Source organism: Ictidomys tridecemlineatus, chromosome 3, assembly GCF_052094955.1.
Source record: "Ictidomys tridecemlineatus isolate mIctTri1 chromosome 3, mIctTri1.hap1, whole genome shotgun sequence".
Lineage (NCBI taxonomy): Eukaryota > Metazoa > Chordata > Mammalia > Rodentia > Sciuridae > Ictidomys > Ictidomys tridecemlineatus.
Window position 1 is genome coordinate 260,757 of NC_135479.1, and position 27,013 is coordinate 287,769.

The 27,013-nt window shown below is 59.6% G+C and overlaps 1 protein-coding gene across 2 annotated transcripts; it reads right to left on the reverse strand.

Moving 5' to 3' along the window:
• Positions 1-953: 953 nt before the first annotated feature.
• On the reverse strand, positions 954-19,657 carry Metrnl (meteorin like, glial cell differentiation regulator). 2 transcript variants are annotated; one of them, XM_005341978.5, is made up of 4 exons: positions 19,234-19,657; positions 14,064-14,446; positions 2,396-2,455; positions 954-1,467 (listed from the first exon to the last, which is right to left on the reverse strand). In XM_005341978.5, the coding sequence occupies exons 1-4, from the start codon at positions 19,395-19,397 to the stop codon at positions 1,148-1,150; spliced, it is 927 nt and encodes a 308-aa protein (XP_005342035.3). In that variant the 5' UTR covers positions 19,398-19,657; the 3' UTR covers positions 954-1,147. The 2 variants fall into 2 exon arrangements, with proteins under 2 accessions (XP_005342035.3, XP_040124223.1); XM_040268289.2 differs by lacking the exon at positions 19,234-19,657 and adding an exon at positions 14,990-15,661.
• Positions 19,658-27,013: the final 7,356 nt, after the last annotated feature.

The following is a 27,013-nucleotide window of genomic DNA, read 5'->3' on the forward strand; positions in this document are numbered from 1 at the left end:
GCTGGGCCAGCACTTCTGTGCTGTGACCTGTCCTGCTGGCAAAAGGCCAGTCACTACCACAGTAGGCCAGGGCTGGCACCAGCACTGTTGCTTCATGTCCTTGCCCCTGGGTACCTGCTGCTGCTTGTGACCTGTGCCAGCTCACACCCGAGGAACCACCTGATGCACGAAGGAGAAGGTGAGGGGGGGCCTCGTTACCGGTCACCACTGTGTCCCCTGGTGGAGTGAATGTTCTCCCTAACAAGCTCCACGTCCAGCAGTAACCTCTGAACGTGACCTGGGTGGAAAATAGGACCTTTGTAGATGTATCACGTAAGATGAGGTCACCTGATGGCCCCCCTCCAACCAGTGTCACTCGCCATGGGAGGGGAGAGACTGTTTCAGGGGCAGCCCGGGGCCACCTGTGGCTGCAAAGCAGGGAGAGCCTCCCAAGGGAATGTAGCCCTGCCCACCCCCGCACTGAGAATGAGCCCCCAGCCTGTGGGGACTTATTATGGAGTCACAGAAACTCTCATGCTCTGAATCATGGGCCACCAAGCCTCTACAGGGCCCTGACGTGTGCAGACTGGCTGTGGGCTCAGGCGTCTGGGGGAAGATGGGGTCAAAGACCAAGGCTGGGAAGGGCAGGGGCAGGTGCTGAGGGGGGTGCGCCGGGCAAGGAGCACCCAAACGGCACCGTCAGACGCGAGCGGCCTCGGGACGTCAGAGCCTAGTCTCCTTCTCTGGAACAGATACAAGAAGGGTCAGGCCGCAAAGCTCGGTCTTCAGAAAGCAAAACAAGAGGCAGAGAAGACCAGACGTTCACACTTGGCCCCGAGCATCTGTGGCAAGAACGCCACCTCTGGTGTCTGCGGGCTCCCGTGAAGTCTCGCTGACCATCCCGGGCTGCGGTGGCTTCAGCTGACGCGAAAACAGCATTAAACCGCACACCAAGGCACCTCTAAACATGGGAGTTTGTTTCTCATGAACATTTCTTTTAAAAAATATATATATAATAACTTAGTTTGCATTTTACAGCATTTCCAGGTCAGGGTGTCCTTGGCTGGGACCTGTGCCCCGGGCCTGCACTCCACAGCATGGCCGACCCCAAGGCTGGAGCACACACAGCCCCAGTGGCAGGACACAGGACAGGTAGCAGCACCCACAGTCACTCCATGCCAATTTCACAGGGGTTCAGGCCCCTCTCTTCCGCATCCCTATACGTCCTTCGGAAGTCACTGAAGCGTGGGGCACAGCCCAGCTGGGCCTCCCCGAAGTGCATGTGGCCAGTAAAGAGGAAGTCCCCAAGCCCTGGCCGCACACCACACTCCAGCAGCGTCAGGATGCGGCCCTGCCAGTGGCCATGGCCCTCAGGCGCTGGCTGGAAGACCCTGCTCTTCTGCCGATAGAGCCTGCTCACCCGCAGATGGATGACTGACTCCTGCCGCTCTGGCACGTGGGTGACGTCCTGGATGGAGCCTCGGACGACTGTGGAGGAAGGAGACACAGGTCAGCGGGTCCAGTAGCACTGTAGCTGAGGTCAAGCACACAGCAGGCGCTACCCCACACATGCCCCTGACTGTGATGGGCATCAGAACCAGAGCTATACCTGAACCCTGCCATTTAGAAATCCCTTAAAGAGCTCAAGTGTAGTGGTACAAAGTTGCCAGGGGCTGTCCCTGATGCTGGCACTGTGAGACAAAGGTGCTCTTTCTGCTGCGGGCCTGACAAGCACACATACATGCTCTGCAAGGGGGCACATCAGGGCAGTATGGGGGCTGTACCAGGGCCCCTGTCAGCCTGCCCAGCCCCAATCCTGGTCCTGGAGAGCAGGGCAGTGACATGATCAGAGCTCAGGGAGGGGGCCCGGGGACAGGGCCAGCTGGGCTGGCTTCACGTGCCTACCACCACAGCAGCTGGCCAGCAAGCACCACACCGGGGACCCAGCCCCTGACACCACATGCAAGGGGCCTGCATCCCTCAGACCACAGCCCTGGGCCCTCCAGGGCCCAGGAGCCCCAGCTATCGGGGAACTCGAATGAAGAACAGATGGGGCTTGGAGGTGGTGGCCATCACAGGGTCAGGCTGCCCATTGCATGGTATTCAGAGAACACTGCAAGAGCCCCTGGGAACTGCAGGACTTCAGAGTCCCCAGGGAGCAGTGAGCTCAGGTACAGAACAGGACGATGATTGACAGTCACCCAGAACGTCCACCCCAGCTCTCAGTGTGGGTGTGCATGTGAGTACACGTGAGGGTGAAAGTATGCACACGTGTGTGAAGTCTTCATGCTGTGGGCACAGAAGAGCACCTATTCCACGACCCCCGGGGAAACCATATCCAGACGCTTCTGCAGATCCAAGAGGGAGCACTGCCCACAGGGGACCAAGCATAGGAGACCTGAGAGGACACACTCACCAAAGTCACTAGTGCAGACAGCCAGGAGCACTTCGGTGTCACTGCATGGGCGGCACGGGGCTGAGGGGAGAGAACAGATCAGCATACAGCCTGGCAGGCCCTGGCCCCTGCCCTCTGTGGCCAGAAATTCTGGTGAGCCACAGGCCCTCCCCAGCTCCAACACGTCAGAGGCAGATGCCCGGCTGCGCATGACGGCACACCTTGCCATCAGACTCACCTCGCCAGACATGTCAATCTTGTGTAGAACCAGGGCGTGTGCCAACTGCCATGTGACCACTCTCATGCACCCACCACAAATGCAAAGCTGACCCAAGCCAAGCTGAGCCCCTGCCCCTGGGCATCCACACCCACCCCAGCCTCCACAGCATACCCCAAAACACCAGGGTGCCTCACGAGCAGGTACCTCCTTGCAGCATGGAGATACCCCTTCCCTAGACCAAAGGGCTGGGCCAGTCCCCCAGGACCCAGACGCTGACCAGAAAGACTGACGAGGCCCAGGATCTACAAAGGTGATGATGAGGTAGGGCAGGAGGCAGCACCTGTGCAGGCACAAGGCCTGGGGTGGGGGCCATCAGCTCAGCCCCTTCACCAGACCCCACCTGGTCCCTGGGACAAAGGTGCAAACACCTTTTAAACTGAGCCAAGCCCACAGGACCCCCACGGCCCCAGAATCCTGGGGCCTCGCTCCCTCCAAGAACCTAGAGGCTACAGCCTCCTCAGGCTCAGCCTCCCTGCCAAACAACTTACGCAACACACTTCCAGGGTGGCCTGCACCCTGCCCTTTGCCCCAGTTCCCCAAACGTCAAACAGAAACTCGGGGCCAGCCCCAGCAATCCTGGGCGTCCACACACACACTCCAGTGTGGAGGTGTGAGACCTCGGCGAGAGGATTCCCCTCCACCAGTCTGCACTATGAGGCTGGGGAACCCTGGGCCCTGGGGAAGCTCAGGTCCATGCACACCTGGTATCACCCTGTCCACCTGGAGCTGAGCCAGGCTGAGCCACCACCTGACTAGAGGCTGCACCGACCCCCTCCAGCCAGTGTCTCCCAGGGATGGGCAGCAAACGTCAGCTCTTGACGACTGGCCAAGCACTCTCAGGCCAGCAAGAGTGCAGAGGGGCCTTCTGGAACCAGAGGGTACATGGAGCCTTGGAGTCACGTCATCAGATGGGAGGCAAGGCTGGCGGGCATGGGGAGGGAGAGTCTGAAGCACTGGCCTCCCTGCCCTGTGCCAACAGCATGGGCTGGGCACCTCCAAGGCTCCGCAGCCACTAACTCCCCAGCCCACCCATCACCTGTAGCACTTTTGCTTCTACTGAGTTATCAGGAAAAGCAGAACCACAAACAAGAACCACCTGCTGGTGCCTCCCCCCTGCCCAGCCCTTCAAAGGATGGGCATCTTCCCACCACACCCCCGAACTCCAGAGCCTTCTGGGAGCTCCAGAACCTGGGATGCCTACCCCTCAGATGTCCACCCCATTCCCAGCCAGCCGAGGGCACCTGTGGCGTTCCCTCGGCCCTCACTGCTGCCCCCTGGGGCTCGGCCCAGGCAGCCCCTGACAAACACCTTGTGCTGCAGAGGAGCTGACAGGCCCTGGCCACACACGGACACAGGACCTCAGACCTGTGCCTTCAGTGTCACCAAGTCTACACACATCCCTCTGCCCATGAGTCACTCACCTGTGACCTCCACCAACAGCTAGGGGAAAAGCTGGGAGACCCTCCCCTCACTGGAGCTGCTCTGGCTCACACCCAGCCTCCAGCAGCAGGTGTAGGGACCCCAAGGGCAGTCATTGTCCCCAGACCCACCCAGAGCCATGGTTGGCTGAGGTCACAAACCCCACCCTGGAAGCATCTGCTTCTCACTCTGAGCTTTGCAGAGTGCAGTTCAACTTCATGGAAAACACAGTGTGGCCTCCGAGGACAGAGATCTGGAAACAGCTATCGGTCAGAGTCGGGCTCAGGAAGGCCCTGAAACGTGCTCATAGACCCAGCCCAAGCTTCTGAGAGAACATGGGTGTGGATGCTTTGGAGATGCTCAGGAGTACCTCAACTGAACCAGAGGAGGAGGGAAGAGCATCAGGCAGGACAGGGACACCTGGGACACCAGGGACACCAGCAGGCCGGCAGGTGCTGTGGGGGACAGCAGAGGGTGAGGGCAGGAGCCGCTGGCTCAGGGGAGAGTCCTGGACAAGTGGAGCTGGCGGCTAGCAGGCAGGACTGCTCCCCAGGACAGCGGCCGTGCGTGCCCAGGTCCAGACGGAGCCTTCAGGAGAAAACACGGGGGGATCCAGGACAGCCGATGACAGTGAGCATGGCCTTCAACCAGGTGAACAAGGTGTGCCCAGGGTGTGGACAGGGTATGGGGAGGACCCGGAGGACTGAGGCTGAGGTTGAGATCAGCCAGCACCTCTAGGACACAAGGAGGACCCTGGGTGGAGGCCTCACCTGTCCCTCCAGCTCGAGTCCCTCCTTCCCCTCTCTTCCTGGTGAAGAAGCAGGTGGGGGCCATGCCCTGCCCCCAGGCCAGGAACCAGTTAAGATGAAAAGTGACCTCAGGGTCATCAGTGGCCCGAGGAAGCCACTGAGGCCAGAGAGACAGGAGCTTCAGAAAAAAATGAGCCATCTCTTCTGTTTCCAGGAAGCAATGAGATATCTTTTCCACCTCCAGACTTTGCTGGCCATGCACACACCCATCAAGGCACCCCCAGACTCTAAAGCTCCTGGGGAGCCTCAGCAGTGGAGGTTCAGGCAAGTCAGGCTGGTGACTCAGGCTTAGCAAGCAGGACAGGCTTTCAAGGGGGTGGGAAGCTGAGCCGGAGGCTCTAGGCCTGACCCCTGAACCGCCTGGGCAGTGACTTCCACACCCAAGACCAGCATCAGTGTCCTGCACCTCCTCCCTGGACACCTGCCCTGGGCCTCTCCAGAGCCCCAACTCCCACAGCACAAGCTGGTGGAGCCTGCCAGCACCGGATATGTCACCTTGAGATCTGTTACCTGGAGATCCATCAATGTCACCCGCTGCACCTATTCCTTCGAACCAGATGGCACCCCAACCCTCACCGGCCAACCCCTCGGCCCCATCCAGAGTGATGATTGTTTCCCCAGGCGGCTGGGCCCTGGAGGGCAGCCCCAGTCAGCTCCTGCCCATCCCTTGGCCTGGAGGTATACTGGAAAACAGCCCTGTGGCCGTCTACACCTCTGTATCCTGTCCGATTCCCTGTGTCAGAGGTGGTGCTGCTGCTCAAGCTCTGGCAAACCCCACGAAGGTGGAGGGCACGGGGTGAGCAGGTGCTGGGACTGGGTTCACCTGCTGCCTGACCCTGTCCTACACCCCTGGAGGAGTGTCCCCCAGGGCTAGAGTCATCTGCTGCCTGACCCCCGTTCTATATCCTTAGAGGGATGTCCCCTGGAGCAAGCATCATCCAATACCTGACCCCCATACTACATCCCTGGAGGAGTGTGCCCCAGGGCTGAGGTCATCCGCTGCCTGACCCCCATACTACATCCCTGGGGGAGTGTGCCCCAGGGCTGAGGTCATCCAATACCTGACCCCCATACTACATCCCTGGAGGAGTGTGCCCCAGGGCTGAGGTCATCCAATACCTGACCCCCATACTACATCCCTGGGGGAGTGTGTCCCAGGGCTGAGGTCATCCAATACCTGACCCCCATACTACATCCCTGGAGGAGTGTGCCCCAGGGCTGAGGTCATCCAATACCTGACCCCCATACTACATCCCTGGGGGAGTGTGTCCCAGGGCTGAGGTCATCCAGTACCTGACCCCCATACTACATCCCTGGGGGAGTGTGTCCCAGGGCTGAGGTCATCCAATACCTGACCCCCATACTACATCCCTGGAGGAGTGTGCCCCAGGGCTGAGGTCATCCAATACCTGACCCCCATACTACATCCCTGGGGGAGTGTGTCCCAGGGCTGAGGTCATCCAATACCTGACCCCCATACTACATCCCTGGGGGAGTGTGCCCCAGGGCTGAGGTCATCCAATACCTGACCCCCATACTACATCCCTGGAGGAGTGTGCCCCAGGGCTGAGGTCATCCAATACCTGACCCCCATACTACATCCCTGGAGGAGTGTGCCCCAGGGCTGAGGTCATCCAATACCTGACCCCCATACTACATCCCTGGGGGAGTGTGCCCCAGGGCTGAGGTCATCCAATACCTGACCCCCATACTACATCCCTGGGGGAGTGTGCCCCAGGGCTGAGGTCATCCAATACCTGACCCCCATACTACATCCCTGGGGGAGTGTGCCCCAGGGCTGAGGTCATCCTCTGCCTGACCCCCATACTACATCCCTGGAGGAGTGTGCCCCAGGGCTGAGGTCATCCAATACCTGACCCCCATACTACATCCCTGGAGGAGTGTGCCCCAGGGCTGAGGTCATCCAATACCTGACCCCATACTACATCCCTGGGGGAGTGTGCCCCAGGGCTGAGGTCATCCGCTGCCTCACCCCCATACTACATCCCTGGGGGAGTGTGCCCCAGGGCTGAGGTCATCCAATACCTGACCCCCATACTACATCCCTGGGGGAGTGTGCCCCAGGGCTGAGGTCATCCAATACCTGACCCCCATACTACATCCCTGGGGGAGTGTGCCCCAGGGCTGAGGTCATCCAATACCTGACCCCCATACTACATCCCTGGAGGAGTGTGCCCCAGGGCTGAGGTCATCCAATACCTGACCCCCATACTACATCCCTGGGGGAGTGTGCCCCAGGGCTGAGGTCATCCAATACCTGACCCCCATACTACATCCCTGGGGGAGTGTGTCCCAGGGCTGAGGTCATCCAATACCTGACCCCCATACTACATCCCTGGGGGAGTGTGCCCCAGGGCTGAGGTCATCCAATACCTGACCCCCATACTACATCCCTGGAGGAGTGTGTCCCAGGGCTGAGGTCATCCGCTGCCTGACCCCCATACTACATCCCTGGAGGAGTGTGCCCCAGGGCTGAGGTCATCCAATACCTGACCCCCATACTACATCCCTGGGGGAGTGTGCCCCAGGGCTGAGGTCATCCAATACCTGACCCCCATACTACATCCCTGGAGGAGTGTGCCCCAGGTCTGAGGTCATCCAATACCTGACCCCCATACTACATCCCTGGAGGAGTGTGTCCCAGGGCTGAGGTCATCCAATACCTGACCCCCATACTACATCCCTGGGGGAGTGTGCCCCAGGGCTGAGGTCATCCAATACCTGACCCCCATACTACATCCCTGGGGGAGTGTGCCCCAGGGCTGAGGTCATCCAATACCTGACCCCCATACTACATCCCTGGAGGAGTGTGCCCCAGGGCTGAGGTCATCCAATACCTGACCCCCATACTACATCCCTGGGGGAGTGTGCCCCAGGGCTGAGGTCATCCAAAACCTGACCCCCATACTACATCCCTGGGGGAGTGTGCCCCAGGGCTGAGGTCATCCAATACCTGACCCCCATACTACATCCCTGGAGGAGTGTGTCCTAGGGCTGAGGTCATCCTCTGCCTGACCCCCATACTACATCCCTGGGGGAGTGTGCCCCAGGGCTGGGGTCATCCACTGCCTGACCCCCATACTACATCCCTGGAGGAGTGTGTCCCAGGGCTGAGGTCATCCAATACCTGACCCCCATACTACATCCCTGGGGGAGTGTGTCCCAGGGCTGAGGTCATCCAATACCTGACCCCCATACTACATCCCTGGGGGAGTGTGTCCCAGGGCTGAGGTCATCCAATACCTGACCCCCATACTACATCCCTGGGGGAGTGTGCCCCAGGGCTGAGGTCATCCAATACCTGACCCCCATACTACATCCCTGGAGGAGTGTGCCCCAGGGCTGAGGTCATCCAATACCTGACCCCCATACTACATCCCTGGGGGAGTGTGTCCCAGGGCTGAGGTCATCCAATACCTGACCCCCATACTACATCCCTGGAGGAGTGTGCCCCAGGGCTGAGGTCATCCGCTGCCTGACCCCCATACTACATCCCTGGAGGAGTGTGCCCCAGGGCTGAGGTCATCCAATACCTGACCCCCATACTACATCCCTGGGGGAGTGTGTCCCAGGGCTGAGGTCATCCAATACCTGACCCCCATACTACATCCCTGGGGGAGTGTGTCCCAGGGCTGAGGTCATCCAATACCTGACCCCCATACTACATCCCTGGAGGAGTGTGTCCCAGGGCTGAGGTCATCCAATACCTGACCCCCATACTACATCCCTGGGGGAGTGTGCCCCAGGGCTGAGGTCATCCGATACCTGACCCCCATACTACATCCCTGGGGGAGTGTGCCCCAGGGCTGAGGTCATCCAGTACCTGACCCCCATACTACATCCCTGGAGGAGTGTGCCCCAGGGCTGAGGTCATCCAATACCTGACCCCCATACTACATCCCTGGGGGAGTGTGCCCCAGGGCTGAGGTCATCCAATACCTGACCCCCATACTACATCCCTGGGGGAGTGTGTCCCAGGGCTGAGGTCATCCAATACCTGACCCCCATACTACATCCCTGGGGGAGTGTGCCCCAGGGCTGAGGTCATCCAATACCTGACCCCCATACTACATCCCTGGGGGAGTGTGCCCCAGGGCTGAGGTCATCCAATACCTGACCCCCATACTACATCCCTGGAGGAGTGTGTCCCAGGGCTGAGGTCATCCAATACCTGACCCCCATACTACATCCCTGGAGGAGTGTGCCCCAGGGCTGAGGTCATCCTCTGCCTCACCCCCATACTACATCCCTGGAGGAGTGTACCCCAGGGCTGAGGTCATCCAATGCCTGACCCCCATACTACATCCCTGGGGGAGTGTGCCCCAGGGCTGAGGTCATCCAATACCTGACCCCCATACTACATCCCTGGGGGAGTGTGCCCCAGGGCTGAGGTCATCCAATACCTGACCCCCATACTACATCCCTGGGGGAGTGTGCCCCAGGGCTGAGGTCATCCAATACCTGACCCCCATACTACATCCCTCGAGGAGTGTGCCCCAGGGCTGAGGTCATCCAATACCTGACCCCCATACTACATCCCTGGAGGAGTGTGTCCCAGGGCTGAGGTCATCCACTGCCTGACCCCCATACTACATCCCTGGAGGAGTGTGCCCCAGGGCTGAGGTCATCCAATACCTGACCCCCATACTACATCCCTGGGGGAGTGTGCCCCAGGGCTGAGGTCATCCAATACCTGACCCCCATACTACATCCCTGGGGGAGTGTGCCCCAGGGCTGAGGTCATCCAATACCTGACCCCCATACTACATCCCTGGGGGAGTGTGCCCCAGGGCTGAGGTCATCCAATACCTGACCCCCATACTACATCCCTGGGGGAGTGTGTCCCAGGGCTGAGGTCATCCAATACCTGACCCCCATACTACATCCCTGGGGGAGTGTGTCCCAGGGCTGAGGTCATCCAATACCTGACCCCCATACTACATCCCTGGGGGAGTGTGCCCCAGGGCTGAGGTCATCCAATACCTGACCCCCATACTACATCCCTGGGGGAGTGTGTCCCAGGGCTGAGGTCATCCAATACCTGACCCCCATACTACATCCCTGGGGGAGTGTGTCCCAGGGCTGAGGTCATCCAATACCTGACCCCCATACTACATCCCTGGGGGAGTGTGCCCCAGGGCTGAGGTCATCCAATACCTGACCCCCATACTACATCCCTGGGGGAGTGTGTCCCAGGGCTGAGGTCATCCAATACCTGACCCCCATACTACATCCCTGGGGGAGTGTGCCCCAGGGCTGAGGTCATCCTCTGCCTCACCCCCATACTACATCCCTGGGGGAGTGTGCCCCAGGGCTGAGGTCATCCAATACCTGACCCCCATACTACATCCCTGGGGGAGTGTGCCCCAGGGCTGAGGTCATCCAATACCTGACCCCCATACTACATCCCTGGGGGAGTGTGCCCCAGGGCTGAGGTCATCCAATACCTGACCCCCATACTACATCCCTGGAGGAGTGTGTCCCAGGGCTGAGGTCATCCAATACCTGACCCCCATACTACATCCCTGGGGGAGTGTGCCCCAGGGCTGAGGTCATCCTCTGCCTCACCCCCATACTACATCCCTGGGGGAGTGTGTCCCAGGGCTGAGGTCATCCAATACCTGACCCCCATACTACATCCCTGGAGGAGTGTGCCCCAGGGCTGAGGTCATCCAATAACTGACCCCCATACTACATCCCTGGGGGAGTGTGCCCCAGGGCTGAGGTCATCCAATACCTGACCCCCATACTACATCCCTGGAGGAGTGTGCCCCAGGGCTGAGGTCATCCTCTGCCTGACCCCCATACTACATCCCTGGAGGAGTGTGCCCCAGGGCTGAGGTCATCCAATACCTGACCCCCATACTACATCCCTGGAGGAGTGTGCCCCAGGGCTGAGGTCATCCAATACCTGACCCCCATACTACATCCCTGGAGGAGTGTGCCCCAGGGCTGAGGTCATCCAATACCTGACCCCCATACTACATCCCTGGGGGAGTGTGTCCCAGGGCTGAGGTCATCCAATACCTGACCCCCATACTACATCCCTGGAGGAGTGTGCCCCAGGGCTGAGGTCATCCAATACCTGACCCCCATACTACATCCCTGGGGGAGTGTGCCCCAGGGCTGAGGTCATCCGATGCCTGACCCCCATACTACATCCCTGGAGGAGTGTGCCCCAGGGCTGAGGTCATCCTCTGCCTGACCCCCATACTACATCCCTGGGGGAGTGTGCCCCAGGGCTGAGGTCATCCAATACCTGACCCCCATACTACATCCCTGGGGGAGTGTGTCCCAGGGCTGAGGTCATCCAATACCTGACCCCCATACTACATCCCTGGGGGAGTGTGCCCCAGGGCTGAGGTCATCCAATACCTGACCCCCATACTACATCCCTGGAGGAGTGTGCCCCAGGGCTGAGGTCATCCGATGCCTGACCCCCATACTACATCCCTGGGGGAGTGTGCCCCAGGGCTGAGGTCATCCAATACCTGACCCCCATACTACATCCCTGGGGGAGTGTGCCCCAGGGCTGAGGTCATCCAATACCTGACCCCCATACTACATCCCTGGGGGAGTGTGCCCCAGGGCTGAGGTCATCCAATACCTGACCCCCATACTACATCCCTGGAGGAGTGTGCCCCAGGGCTGAGGTCATCCAATACCTGACCCCCATACTACATCCCTGGGGGAGTGTGCCCCAGGGCTGAGGTCATCCAATACCTGACCCCCATACTACATCCCTGGAGGAGTGTGCCCCAGGGCTGAGGTCATCCAATACCTGACCCCCATACTACACCCCTGGAGGAGTGTGCCCCAGGGCTGAGGTCATCCGCTGCCTGATCTCTGTCCTGCACCCCTGGAGGAGTGATCCCTAGGGCTGGGGTCATCCACTGCCTGATCCCCTTTTTGTAACCCTGGAGGAGCAGCATGTACCTCTGCTCTGGTCTTCTTGACTCCTAGTGTCTCAGAAGCTGATTTTGCAATATGGATGGACTGGCGGGATGGAGTGAGACTCACACAAGTGCACACACACTGGAGCAGGATCTGGCTCACAGCACCTCTTCTCCCAGTACAAACCAGAACTCCAATTCACTGCGAGTTCCTCTGCCTACAGCACAACCACCTGGGCTGGCCCTAGGTGCTCCGCCGCTGCCCGGGCCCCAGCTTCTAGCAGTCTTCCGTGGCCGCAGCAACAGCCAGAACAGAAGATGCTGGTGCTGGCCAGAGAAAGCTTGGAGCTGGCCCTCTGGGGAGGACAACACTGCTGCCAGATGGCTGACACCCACATTCCACATTACGTACCCATTCCCCCAGCATTAACCGCTGAGCAGCTCCCATCCCCTGATACAAATCAAACACCCCAGGGGAAGAGTCCATCAGCTGCCCTGTACCCCCTGCCAGAGCCCATCACTGGAACATGGCACCTCTGACCATTTCTGGGAATGCCAGGATTGGGTTCCAGCCCCTAGGGCCCCAGTGGAGCAGAGCCTGGGTCCTCATCGCAAGTCCTGGTGGCAGCTGCATGGACGTGCTGCCTCTGACCAGCTTCTTGCCATCCACAGGGCACTCAAGTCACTGCAGGCCCGACTTGGACAGATACCCCGGGGCCAGAAGAGTGTATGCTACAGGATAGCAAGGGAACCCCAAGCACCTGACTCTCAAGACAGAGCAAAGCCCTGGGCATGGAGCCACTGTCCTGCATGGGACCCCACCATGCAGGAGATGCCTGAGAGCAGGTGCCTGTGCCAGAGCCACTGCCCCCCAGTGACCCCGTGGGAACCCAGGCAGTGCAACCAACCCCACAGGCCATAAGCCCTGGCCTGAACGCATGGGCAGAGGGAAGGATGGGGCAACAACAGGAGAGTAGGGGGCAGCTCCCAGGCTCTGCCACCATCCCAGCTTACCAGTTGGGCCCAGCATGGCACCGGCAGACTGTGTGTGCTATGTGTGCAAATGTGAGTGGTCAGGTGTGCACAGACAGCAGCACACCCAAAGCTGCTGAGACACATCCTGTACCAGGGCAGAGCTCGGCCACAGGAAACATGAGCCCAGCAGAATGTCCTTGAGGCCAGTCCCCATTTTCATCGCACAAAGGACACTCACAGGTCTTCCTACCTGGACCACCACTTCACGTGTTCAGAGTGCCCCAGGTGTTATTTGCATGGCGAGTTTACCTCCAGGGCCCCAGAGTGTGGCATCCCCTCCCCTGGCCCTCCCATCCTCCATAATCACTGGCCCAGGAAAGGGGAACTGCCTGCTCACAGCCCACGGGCTGGAACCTGCCCTGAAGCTGCAGGATCTGAGGACATCGCCTCTGTGCCCACTTGCAGGGCTGTCTAGAGACCAGCACTGTCCACAACCCCCAGGTCAGGAAAGTCTGCATACCTCAAGGCGGGAAAAACCCCAAGGCAGAGCCCATGGCCCTCACACAGCACACACAGTCTGCTGGCGCCATGCTGGGCCCAACTGGCCTCAGAGAGACTTTCTGTCAGGACCTCTCCAGGTTCTCATGCTGTCAGACACTGTCCAAAGGGGACACTGCACTGGTGCCTGAGGCTGCCACGCCATCCAGGGAGGAGTCCTCCCTAGGCATGCCTCTTGAGGCCCCTCAGGCACTGCCATGGTGATGGGGTCTCACGGCCAGCCAGAGCCCCTTCAGAATTCTGCATCTGTCCTGCAGAGCAGAGCAGCCACTTCCCCAGAACTGACGGGTGCAGGACCACCCCTCCCTCCTCCAAGCCCAACACCTGCTCCTGCTGCAGACACCAAGACCAGGACCAGCTCACGGGCCGTGCAGAAGCATGGCCCCTCTTCAAATGCCTCAGACCCGGTGGATTTGGAATCTGCACCCCAAGCCGCCCTGGTCAAACATGCACTGCTCCACCAGGTCAGGAACACCAAGGTCCCCGGCTGCGGCATCTCAAGGGGTGGTGGGTGTATTTCAAAGGTAGTTTGGTTTTGAGGTCCAACACCCCCCTTGCCCCCCAATGAGGGCCTGTGTACAGGGGACTCAAAGGGCTTTCCAGACAAACGTGGCCTGGCAGGTGTGCCACTCCAGGTCATGACCCCTTCACAGGGAGCCATGGAGAATACCGGGCGTCTGGCAACACAGTAAGCACCCCCCACCCCCGCCAACCCCATCCCCTGGTCCACTCACCAGAGAGTGTGTGGCCCAGCCCCCTGCGCCCGCTTGTCAGCTCATACAGGAAACCCGTGGTCCTCCTGCTGATGTCCTGCTGGGGTGTGGCCTCCACAAACAGGCCACCCTGCTCCAGGCTGAAGCATTGCACCTGTCCGGCATGGCTGCTCCCATCCTGCACCAGCAGCCTCAGTTCTCCAGTTCTCTCCAGATAGATGTTGGCCCCAGAGGAGCCACTGAAGGGCTTGATGCACACAGTCAGCCCTCGGGAGGGCGAAAAGGTGTTGGGCCGCAGGTTGACAATCAGTGCCCCAGTTGGGTACATCCACTCCACGGAGCCGGCTGCGCAGCGCAGATATACCTGCTCCACTTCCTTCCTGTGAGCCTCATGGGTCAGCCCGCTGCAGAAGATGAGCAGAAGAATCAGTCAGAGCCCAGGGGGAGGCCGCACCCCTGCCCAGGAGAGCCTGTGAGGCCCCACCCTGTCCACACGCTCCACCCACCCAGAAGTGCAGGCACTGCCCCTGCACACCTGTCAGGAGAGTGTAAGCCCCACCCTGGCACACCTATCAGGAGGCTCCACCCCTGCACGTCCCCGAAGAGTGTGTGAGATAGCCCTCCACAACCACAACCCCTCCACAACTGCTGACAGACAGCCCACTGCCTGCCTCAGTGCCCACCTCCCCTTCACGGAGCGGCAGAACCCAGCAAGCCACCTCTACTAGCCTCCCCACAGGCTCCCTCCAGAGGGCCCACTCCAGAGTCAAGGCAGGTTGACGCAGCACCCACCAAGGAGCACAGGCATCCAGGTGCCCAGACCCGGGCCCCGCCCTCCAGGCTCAGCCAATTCCAATCACCCAGGAGGGCCTGGACCTCAGTGGAAAGCAAGGCAGAGCCCCACTGGGTGAAAAGCCAGGCTCACACAGGTACAGAGGTGGCAGCACCTCTGACAACATGCTCCAGAGGACAGCTCTCAGCCAGCTAGGAGTGTTGACAATGGGACGAGCTCCGCCTCTGCCGCACAGGCTCTGCTGCACTGGGCAGCCTCGCTGCACTTCCTCCAAGGTGACAGTCCACTCTCCTTTCATTCACTGGGCAGCCTGGGGTACCTGCATGGCCCATCATTTCTAAAAGCAAGTTCAGTTGTCACTAAAGAGCAAGGGAACAACCTGGGGGTGAAAGGACCGAGGGTAACCAGGCCGCACACCCCCGGGGCTGTGCGCACACCCCCAGGGCTCAACAGGAAGATAGTGAAGGTGCTGCTCTCATCAGGCAGGCCCTGAGAAATCAAAGCAACCAAAACAGGGTTCAGCAGCCCAGAACTTTAATGTAAATGCCAGCTCCTCGCTGACGGTGACGTCATGGGCACCAGCAGACCTGGAACTGAGCCAACGACTTCAGATAAGTGTCTTATTACTTGAAATTTGGTTCTGATCAGATCTCAGACAGGTTTGCCCACATTCTTAGGATTTTTATGTGAAATGAGCAGTGCTAACTCCAGAGCCCTGGCCCCAGCAGGTTATGAACACTCTGCAGAGGAGAGAGGGCACCACACAGTTCCCATTTACTGCCGGGTGACTCAGGCATGGGGCCCCTGAACCTCGCTTTTGCTATGATGGCTGGCTGCAGGCTGAGGCCACAGAGTCACTCTGCAGACTACGTCAGAAGGAAGCATCAAGGGTGAAACCTCTGGCCCACTGCCCACCCCCACAAGGCCCTGGGTGACACACGCAGAGCAAACTAAAACTCACACAAGCTCCTCTGACACCTATGGAGAGATGGGCAGTCACAGAGCTGTGTGGAAACTGTACCAAGTGGTGCAAGGCAGACACACCTGGCCACCGTCAGTGCTGTCCCAGTGCAGTCTCCAGTCTCTGGCATCAAGACACTGACACCTGCCCTGGGTCCAGGCACAATGCTCAATTCTCTTTCCCCAATAAACTGCCCAGTCCACATCTTTGCTTCCATCTCAGGGCCCTGAGGGTTGGGAGGGCAGAGGCCCAGCACCAATCTCTGAAGCACTGTACTCTTCTGCACAGGGGGGAACAGGGAAGCCTGCCTCCCACCCCAACTCAGGCAGAGCAGAGGGAACCCTCAAGGTGATAGTGTCCAACCACGGTACCAGGGCAGAAGGACCTGAGTCTGGAGGCTGTTGACCCCACCTACACTGGAGGCAAGAGCTTCCCATGATGTCCATCTGGCTCCATCTAATGAGAAGGAAGTAAAACAGAGATGGACCCACAGGAAATGAGGGGCCCATTTCCTCACCCTTAGCCATATCTATACCCATCCCAGGGCCAGTGACTGTGTCTTCTCCATTCTCCAAAACATCAGGTCAACAGGAATCCAAGTAGATGCTCAGCATGGAACCAGTAGCAGGTATTGCTCAAGACCCCCACATAGACAAACGACTATCCTGGTTCCTACCCCACAACCAGACATCCAGCAAGACCCTCATGTAGACCAACAACTGTGTTGGTTCCTGCCATACAACCAAATATCAAGCAGCCAGCAAATAGGAAAAAAAAGGTCTATGTAAGGTTGCTACAATTGCACAAGTGAATACATTATTAATGGGCATTGATGATGGCATTTTAGCATCTTCAAGAGATGCAGGTGCCACACTAAGCAAAACTGCAAACTCCACCGCACTGCTGTGATGAAACCACAGGGTGCACACAGAATTGGATCAAGTCCATATCGTGACACTGGCAAGGCTATTTAATCAGATTAGTTAAGCTGAATTAATGCTTTTATTTAAAAAAATCAGCAAGCATCACCCAGGTAGACATGCCTGTGGGCACCTTTATGGAAAAGATGGTAAATCCAGCAGACTTCTAAGGATCTGCTGAAGCAAGCTGAGCTCACGCCTGCAATTGGTATGTGGCCAGCCCCAAACTACTCACACCTACAGCTGGCGAACCTCAAGTCACCAGGACAAGACAGTTGGGGATGCTGGAGTGAGATTGGTCCTGGATCTTGGGCAAAGTCAGAGGTTCTGCCCCCAAGGCTGCCTTCCACTTCCCCATCTTGCCAGAGAGCCCAGGTGTGGCTGCACCTGCTCTACCCCATGACGCCAGTGGGAAAGTTCATGGTTCACCTTTATGGTCCCTGGGTGATAAAGATTGAGGCACTGGTCCTGCCTCCTACACAGGAAGAAGGATTTCAAAATCTCTAATTTGATTGCTTAGAAATACCCAGAAGCACCAGCACATCAATGTGAGTGGCCAGTGTCCCTTCCTAGCAGGGGTCAGAATCCACCTGCTTGCTCCGCCCTGTGCTGTGTTCCAACAGCTCCTAAAGGGTCACAAACCATGGAGTTAGCAAGAAAGCCAGCAGACTCCCGGGTTTCAGCAGGAGTCAGCTGATGTGTGAAGTGTATTGATAAATGGGGTAGCAGCTATAAGACAAGGGAGCTTGGTTTATGCTCCAGGCCCTACCTCCTCTCCGGCAGCTCCAAGGGTCCCTCAGCTGTCCTTCGCTAGGTTCAGACTTTGGGAGAGGTGCCATCAAGGGAGTCCAAGGAGGATGTTGGCAGACAAGGCCAGGGGCCCAGGCAGTGTTCCTGCTTCTGCACTGGACAGCACACCTACCCCTTCTGCAAACACCTAAACCTCTGGAGTTTTGGGCACCCTAGGCTTGGAATTGTAGCCCGAGACATGCAGTCCTCTGAGGACCTGGGAAGGAAGTTGGCTCCAACTGGAACCCAAGCTCAGAGACAGGGACTGGGTTTTCTGGTTTTGATCTGCTGGAGCAGGACACCCCAAAGCCTTGAGCTGGGGTGCACTGATCCACGAGAGGAGGCTGAGAGCAGGGATTTTGATTATTATGGCTAGAGAAAGGGCAGTCCCAGAGAGTCAGCATCAGAGGCTCGTGGCCAGCTCTGTGCTGGCGCCAGCATTCCCGAGGCCAGCCCTCCCCCAAAGCTCCAGCCACCCTCAGCCCCAATCTCAGCTCCCGCAGGCAGGGGGATTTCTACTGAAAGGGAGGCAGAAAGCTCCCAGTGAGGTAGGCAGTGCCCAGAGGTCTCAGGAGCCAGGGGCTGATCTTCAAGTCCAACCCCTTGGCAGGAGTCTTTCCCATCGGGAGGGGGAGTTGATTGTGGTCATTGTGGTTTCCTCAGAAAACTAAATGCCGTGAATGTCCAAGATGACCAGCCATGCCCTGCTGACGCAGAACCTGGCGCACCAGCTCAACACCCAGTCTTCTCGGAAAAACGGCTTCACAAAAATCACCCGTGACCGCCCCCACCCAGAATGAGCTGTCTGCCGCTCGAGTCTAACTATCAGCCCAAGGACTACAAGCTTGGGTGGGCGCGCGCCCGACCTCGACACCAGACCTAAGGGTAGCCCCAACCCACAGCGTCTGCAGAGTAGACGCGCATTAGCGCAGCGCGCTTCACAAACTGCTGAATTGTCAACTTCCACCGCACAAAACCAGCTCCACTAAGCTCAAGGAACCTCCTGGGTGCCCGGCACGTCACTGGGTCCTTCCCGAGTAGCTGCGGCTCCCAGGCACCGCGCCCGCGCACAGTTGTGACCTGCACCCCTTTCTACATGTCACACTTTGGTTTCTAAAAAGTCCTCGGCTGCCACCGCGAACGGGGGAGGGGGGGTCGCGGAGCCCGGCGCGCGGCTGCCAAGGGCGGCCTGACCTTCACAGGGTCGGGCGGGGGGCTCTGCCCGGTTACACTCGGCCCGGCGCACAGGTGTCCGCCTGCGGCTGGTCGCCCAGCGGACGTACTACAGTCAACGTGGGTCTCGTTCCGTCCCCGAAACCGCCGCACCCGGCCATCCCTTCTCGCTTTGCCCGGCTCCTCCCGGCCTGGGGCGCACAGCTCCCGCCACGGGCAGGAACCCGGAGGGCGCGACCATGGACCCCGCCCGCTCCGGCTCCCACTGAGCTGAGCTCTGGACTCAGGACCAGCGCTGCGCCCGGGACGAGTGGGCGGCCGGCCTGGGCAGACCCCGCGGTGTTGCGGAGGTGACTCCCCAGGCGTCTTCGGGCAGGGACCTGGACGCCTCGGGCTCTTTTGTTCTGGAACCAGGGACGGGGATGGGGACATCGAACTCGGCCTGGAGAGCGGCCCCCGATCCCGCCGCGCTGGTCCCAGCTCGGGAGCAGAGCCAACGGTACCGGAGGACCTAGATCCGGGCGGGTTGGGCCGGGGTCGCTCCGCGAGACTCACCTCCCCTTCCAGCTGCACAGGTCGCTGGAATACTGCGCGCCCGCGCCGCCCAGCAGCACCGCCAGAAGCAGCAGAAGCGGAGGGGGCGGGCCCGCGCCCGGGACCGGGGGCCGCGGCCACAGCTGCCCCGCGCGCCCCCCGGTTACCCGCGCCGCGCCCCGCATGCTCCGGCGGGGTGGGCGCTGATTTCGTGTCCGCGCCCACCCAGCAGACCCTCGACTGGGCGCGGCTGGCGGGGAGGGCTCCGTGTGCAGGAGGGTCACGTCGCGCGCCTCCAGCGCCCCCTGTTCGGCCGCCCGCCCATCCCGGCCCGCCTGGGCCGCCGCGCCGCAGGAGCCGCTGCAGCCTCGCGCTAAGAAGCGCGCCCGCCGCCGCCGCCAGATCCTCTGAGTTGGCGAGTCCGCAGCCCGCGGCCCCGGCTCAGCTGGGGGGTGGGCCCATCCCGCGCCCCGCCCCGCCCCGCCTCCGCGCAGAACCCCGCCCGGCCGGCCGCCCGCCCCGCCCCTGCCCAACCTCCGCGTCCCCGACCCGCGCCCCCGCCTGCGCCGGAACCTCGCCCCGAGCGCGCGCTCGGAGCTCAGCGTCCCGCGCGCCGGACTGGACGCTGCGGACGTGTGAGTGCGCAGTTATCTTGGTTCTCACAGACGGTGGTGGGATGAGCGAGGGACGTAGAGAAGGTCTTGGAGAAGAGCCGAGGCCCTGCCGGATGGGACGGCGCAGCGGGCGTCTGCGCCTGCACCAGGCGGGTTCCGGGAGAACCCGAGACCGACCGCTCTCCCCTAAGCCCCCACGGTGGAAGCGCTGTGGCCCATCCTCGCTCCTCACCAGCCGGTGGCTCTCTGGGAAGTTCTTGGCACCTCACCCTCCGCAGAATTTGTGCTTGGCGGAGGTTCCGAGTCTGTCACGGCCTACAGCCCACTCGGCTTCAGGCCTGACTCCACTGTACAGCGTGCTGGACTCTGAAGCGTCCAGTCCCCAGGAAGTCTTTCTAAGGCTCCCTGAGGACCTGGAGCCTCTGCTTGCGCCTGGCGCTGTGCGCTGCTGCCCACACCCAACACTGCCCACCTCTGGTACTGCTTCATCAACCTGGAAGGCGAGGTTTGTCTTTACAAAGGAGACCATCCTGTACATTGCAGGATTTTAACAAACTGGCCCCTACTCTAGATGTCAGTAGCACTCCTTCTTTCTGCCCCCGTTGGGTCATCCAAACTGTCTCCAGACATTACCCACCCCTCCAAAATATTCCTAGGTTGAGAGCCAGATGAGAATCTGGGAGTCCAGTTCATTGGATGGCGACTATACAGAGGGGTGGGAAAGGGTGGAATTATGAGTCTGCTGGACTGAGAAATACCTGGCTCCAAGTGTGTATCAGAAGCAGCTCAGTGCTGGGGAAGGGCCAGGGGCCTAAGGAGCCACCTGTGCTCACCAGGCTGCCCTGACACTGGGATTGCAGCATGGCCAGATCTTTTTAGGACCCTGGAACAGAGCAGGCCTACGCAGCCTGGAGACAGCACTGCCCAGCACCTGAACTGATATCACCCGAGACTCCTGGCCAGGAGTCTTGTGCCCCAGAACCCATGGGCTTCCTGGACTCCTTTGCTGGCCAGGTTTGAGGCTCTGTCACACATGTGCACCTCAGAGCTTAGAGGCCTGCTCCACCAGCCCCACATCCCTTGGAATGCACTGCTGCAGGTATCCAGGTACAAAAGCACTGGCCCACTGGCATGTCTGAAGCAAGCCACTTCCCACACCTCAGCACTTCTTACCCGGGGCCATACAGGGCTGAATAAGCCATCTGCACACAGCCCAGCAGGCCCTGTACATCCTGTAAGGGCCATAAGGCTTGTCAGAGCCCCCCATCATATTGTGGGAGGGACAGGCAGCATCCAAGGAAGACACTGAGAGCTGGCAGCTTTCAGTGACCTGCCCAAGGCGACCAGGGCTGATGCTGGTTTCGTCCCAAGGCAGAGCCCTGCCACCTGAAGGGCTGCCCAGCCACCTGTGCCCACTGGGCTGCCCTGACCCTGGAATTACAGCATGGCCAAGTTAATTTGTCAAAGCCCGTGAATGTAGACCGTGGTGTTTAGTTAATAAATATCCGTATTGGTTCGTTGATGCTAACATTGGCACACTCTAATGCAGGAAGGAAATCTTGGTGGGGGGAAGGGGGGAATTCTCTCTACAATCTGCTCAATTTTTCTGTAAATCTAAAGAATAAAGTCTACTAATTCAAAAACAAGCAGAAAATGAGGGTAAGAATGAATGACTGCCTGTGTGATTCTTGGGAGAATCCCATAGGATATTGGGAGAGGGACTGCCCCCCAGGACTCGGCTCCCTCCTGAAGGATCTCTAAAGCAGGAATTTCCAGATTCCCATCTTTCTGACCCTGGGTGGGTGCCGTCGCAGCAGAACTGGTCCCAAGCTGTTACAGGAGCCTGTGCCCTGTTGGCTCTGGGGAGTCTTGTACCCCAGAACCCCATGGGCTTCCTGGACTCCTTTGCTGACCTCTGCCCTGGCCCATCAAATCACCTACAAATAAAACATCCCTGGAGTTGGGACTCCTGGTGGTCAGTGATGTCAGGCTCCTGGGGGCAGGAAGATGGAGTGGCTGCTCACCAGCCACCATCCCCTTTCACCCCTGGGTCCTAAGGGCCCTGGCCAGCCTCTGAGCTTTCCAGGGCCATCTCTCGAGGAGACTCGGTGGAGAATGGCATGTCACTCCAGGATGCTGGGAAGGTACCACTTCCCAGAAGCACCTCAGGGCTAAGTACAATAAGAGCCTGTAGTAGCACCCTCCCACCCCACAGGGGAAGGGGCAGCTTCACATACTCCTTACGGGTCGGTGAGGGCGCAGAAGCTCCCTCTGCATCCACACACCTCCACTGAGGCTGAGCTGCAGAACTGGAGAGTTCCAGAACCCACTAGAATCACACTTGCCTATCCCTGCATCAGGGAGAAGGGGGAGAGAGTACCCTTCCCCACCCCAGATGAGAGTAACTGAAGGGCTGGGGATGTGGCTCAGGCGGTGGCGCGCTCGCCTGACATGCGTGCGGCCCGGGTTCGATCCTCAGCACCACATACCAACAAAGATGTTGTGTCCGCCGAGAACTAAAAAATAAATATTAAAAATTCTCTCTCTCTCTCTCTCTCTCTCTCTCTCTCTCTCTCTCTCTCTCTCTCTCTCCCCCCCCTTTCACTCTCTCTTTAAAAAAAAAAAAAAAAAAGAGAGAGTAACTGAAAGGCTGGGGTCTGGGGTCACCTCCTTGTTGAGGCTTGGACCGGTCCTCGTGGTCCACCTTCCACCCTAGAGTTCAGGGTCCGTGGCCCACACAAAGGGTTGGTTTCCGCTTCAGTCCTCGCCGAACGTCTCCTGAGCACAGGTGTGATGAGCACCCCTTGCTGCCCTGAGCATCCTCTTAGCTTAACCAGGTCCGAGACCCAAAGAAGCCGGGCCAGGATGACACCCAAGGCTCGGCTGTGTGTGCCTGACCCAGGAGTCTGACAGCCTAAACTCCAGACGCCCACATTTCCTGGGACCTGTCCCTGGGAAAGGCCGCTTAGTGGGACCAGAAACTTCTGAGCCTTTCTGAACACTGGGTGCATGTGGCCCTTATGGGTGGTGGAGGGACAGGGCTTAGCACCTGTCTGGCTCCCAGGGCTGCGAGGACTGTGGCTGTTTGAGTCTCAGCCACCGGCAGAGGGGCAGTTCTCGGGTGATGGAGGTTCCTGACACCAGGGCACAGCGCTCATCCCTGGGTGGTAGCTGATAGCTGAGGGTCTCTCCACAGCTGGGGTTCCCAAAGCTCACGAACAGCAAACTGAACGCTGGCTCAGACTGAGGTTTCCCCATGAGCACCGCCAGCTAGCGGTGTTCTACCAAGTGGCCACCACCTGAAACCATCACTGGAGAATCACCATCCTTCCCCAGAAACTGGACACGCCCAGTGGACATTGAACTTCCCACACACGTGCCCAGGAATCTTCTCTTCACGTTTGAAAACATCTTGAGAAGGCTGACAATCGTGGCCCCTTGGTGTTCTGAGAAGAACACCCACCCCACAGCCCTCCAGAGCCACCCTGTCACCCAGCTTCGCCCTGTGAGGCCACTTTTGCTGACCTTCCCAGAGAGACATAATTATCACAATTGTGGTCAATGAGGCAGCCCGAGCCAACACTGGTAATTTGACATTCAGCCACTGCAGCAGGTCATGTGTAATTACGACATGAAACAGACACAGAGGCCCAGCCGGCCCCAGCCCAGTAACCTCACCATGTAATTCTGCACCTAACCCTTCCCTCACCTAATTTGTTGGCAGGTTGTACTGTCTGTGCATCATAGAAAAGTGGAAGGGAGAGTCCTACCAGCTTGGCTGGACCTGAGGGGTCGGCTACGTGCCTGGCAGGCCTGGATGGGTGGGCAAGCTGTGGGGCTGGGCGTCTGGCCTTGGGTGGAGCCTTGCCACAGCAGCCCAGCAGTGGGGCTGCCCTGCGTGCTGGTGTCACCCCCACTGCTGTCACCACTGTCGGTAGCAGCTGCTCCTGACATCTGGGGCTGGCTCTCACCCTGCCCAGCTGTTGGCAGACCAGGACCCAGGAGCAGTGAGCTGTATGACCCCCTCAGTACTGGACTCCCCCCAGGCGGTTCTCCACGGGGAAGGCACAGTTTCAGGAGGGGTCTGGCCAGGTGGAAGGTGAATTCACATTCGAAGGTGACAGCTGAATTGGCAAGTGGACCCGAGGTGTGTGCTGAGGCCAGGACTGTGAACACAGTGACTGGGCTGCGTGACCATGCACTGGCCCAGGCTGGGCTTCCTGGAGCAGCCGACAGACCTTAGGGGCTGTGGGTGAAGGTGGGGGCCAGGTAATTTTCCCCCGACTGGGAGGTGTCGAGAGGAACAGCCCAGCATGGGGCTGGCACTGAGGGGCAAGGACACTCCTCCACCCACAAGTGTGCCCAGGTGGTCAATCCCTGAAGAAGCCACAGATCTCTGCCGAGGAAGGTGACACTGCAGGAAACGAAGAGAGGCAGAGTGCGAGTAGGCCACCTGAGGACAGGAGCCGAAATCCGAGGTCCAGTCGCCCGCCAGGTCTGTGGCCACTCACGACGTGGGTCAGAGACGTGGCTCTTCCTCTCCAGCCAGCCCACTCACTTCAGAGGAGACACAGTGCAGAAAGCCTGGAAGGATCAGCCCCCACTGCCTCAGGCAGGAGGAGGGGGGTCCCACGAGTCAGGCTGTGCCCACGCGCCCTAGGAAGGCTCTGCGTCTCTTGCGTGTGCACACGTCCCCAGGTCGTCTGGGAGCTGCAGAGTTTAGGGCACTCCTGTCCTGGAAATGAGGGGCAGGAGCCCGTCTGCAAGGCTGAGCCGTCACGGTACTGATGTACTGGGCGGTCACGGAGCTCCAGCACAACCCAGGAACTGTCACGGAGCTGTGTGCCACATGTGACATGAGCAAGCATGTTCTCACTGGCCCCGTACCTGTTTCTGAGCCAGCAACTGTGGCCGCCCGGGAGCCGCTGTGCTCAGACGGGTCCCCACTGATGCGCAGTCCCCTGAGGGTTCCCTGCTGGCTTCGTGAACTGATTGAGGGTAGTCCTAAGAGTGTCTCCCTGCAGAGGTCCTGGCAGCCCCTGTGGGCATCTGAGCCCAGAAGGCACCTCTCTGTGGGCCCACCTGTGGCCGCCTGCAGGACCAACTAAGAGCAGCTATGGGTGCAGACACACTTGGGAGACCCGGGCCCCTGTTTTCCTGCAATGCTGCAGAGAGGAGAACTCACACTCCCTGTGCTATGGCCTTTGGATTCCTGCCAGAGGCAACCCTCCCCAGCAGACTGGGCAGCTGGGACCTGTGCGTGGTGCCAACCTGCCTGAAGCAGGGCCTGGACAACATCATAAACCAGGACTCAGGTCCTGCCAAGGCTCTAATGGGCTGCAGTGCCCATGCTAGACAGAGCCAGGTCCAGTGGACAGGTGCTGTTGAGAGACTGGGCTGTCTAGATGTCGGGCATGTCACTGCCAGGAAGGCAGGTGGGAAGGAGGCTTGGATGGTTCAGTCATCACCCAGGAGCTGTCCAGCTGAACGGGGCATGACCTCCCACCTGCAGGCCATGGGCAAGGTCCCAGCTGAGGGCCCAGGGCAGTCAGTTCTGGGCCCGCCCGACCGTGGCTGTCCCAGCCCTGGTGACTCAACCCAGTGGGTGGGTGCAGCTGTAAACACCCTCCACCAGGTGCCTGTCGGTGGGGCCCACCACCATCCCTGTCCTCAGCCCATCCCGTCCTGCTCCTGGAGAGGGCCAGGCAGGGAACAGGCAGCTCAAGACTGCCCCCAGCTGGAGGGGCTGAGAGCCAGGCCTGGGGCCTGGATAGATGTGAGCCATCCTGGGGACATCCTGAGGGCGGGGCCCACTAGGTGCATCCCAGCCAGGGGAAAAGCAGGACAGAGTCCACCTGCCCCAGGTTCCAGCAGATGGACAGTTCCACCCTGAGCCCAGAAAGACGGTGGAGCCAGGGATGGTAAGTGAGTTAGGATTAGGAAAGACCATGGGGACAAGTCAGCAAAGCCCTCACCTCCACACGCAGCCCCTCCCTCACCAGGCCGGCTCCTCTCACAGACCTGGCCCTGGTCCAGCCGTGGAGGAGCTGTCCACAGAGGCCTCTGGTGGCCTTGACCTGCCTGGGGTGGCCTGCTAATGGGTACACTCCTGGGGCCCTCCCACGCCCAGGCCCCTGTTCTCTGGAGTGTCTTGAGCAGGGGAGGGGTGTGAGGAGGACAGCCGGGAGGCCACAGTGGCCACAGGCCCTGACATAGCATGGGCCCATGACCTGGCAAGGCCTCAAGCACAGGACCCAGGCCCCCAGGTGTCAGAAGTCACCCGTGAAATGTGCGTGGACCAGACCAGCATGGTGACCATTGAACAGGAACATCTGGTGTTTGGGGACGCCCATGGCACTCCTGCTGGTGAGACCGCCCAGAGACACAGGAGCTCTATCCGTCTCTGCCAGGTTCCACACAGCACCCGAGATGGGTGACCTGCTGCAGCCACCTAGACACACGGCCTCCCGGAGACGGGTGTGGCTTGTCAAGATGCCAATCTGCTGATGACAGGACTCCATGAAGCAAGACTCCACCCCTGAAACCTTGTCCCTGCCTTTCATGGACCCCTTAAATAAACAGCCAGAGCCATCTTGTGACTCTTCTCTTCCAACTCCTACGGGACTGGAAGAATCTGTCAGCGCTCCCTTAACATGATTTTTCTGACTTTGTCTCTTATTTCTTCACGGATTATTTTCTCAGGTGGTTTGTCCCCCTCTGAGCAGGAGAAACCGCCCTGGTGAGGTGCTGGTGGCCACATGCCCTGACATGGCACCTGACACGGCATGAGGACCAAGGCCTAGGTCTCCTGGGCGGAGCCTGCGCATGACGTGCTTAACACTGCCCCAGTTCCCTACCATGGTCAGGAAGGAGGGAAACCGGAAGGAAGGTAGATTACTCCAGATTCTGGAGGACACCTTGGCCCAACAGATGACCACAGCCCAGGGTCCCCGCTGGGGTGCTGCTGAGAGAGAGGGGCCCAGGGGGCTCTGGGGTGGCCCAGGAGCGTGCACCACTGACACAGGCACTTGGGGAGGAGGCCAGGCTGGTTCCCCTGGAACCCTGCAGGTGGCACGGCCACCTCCCCTGTGGCCTTAGTGTGTGGTGGAGAAAAGGAGGTGGAAACGTAGGCCTGGTCCAGGGAGCCAGGGGAAGTGCCTCCCAGCACACGTGTAAAGTACAGGCAC

Bases quoted from the DNA above. Each gene is read 5' to 3' on its own strand.
- Metrnl (XM_005341978.5), bottom strand. From the start codon at position 19,397: ATGCGGGGCGCGGCGCGGGTAACCGGGGGGCGCGCGGGGCAGCTGTGG. The intron at 14,447-19,233 runs GTGAGTCTCGCG...CATCTTCTGCAG, and splicing joins CTGTGCAGCTGGAAGGGGAG to CGGGCTGACCCATGAGGCTC. The intron at 2,456-14,063 runs GTGAGTGGACCA...CTCTCCCCTCAG, and splicing joins GCTGGGCCACACACTCTCTG to CCCCGTGCCGCCCATGCAGT.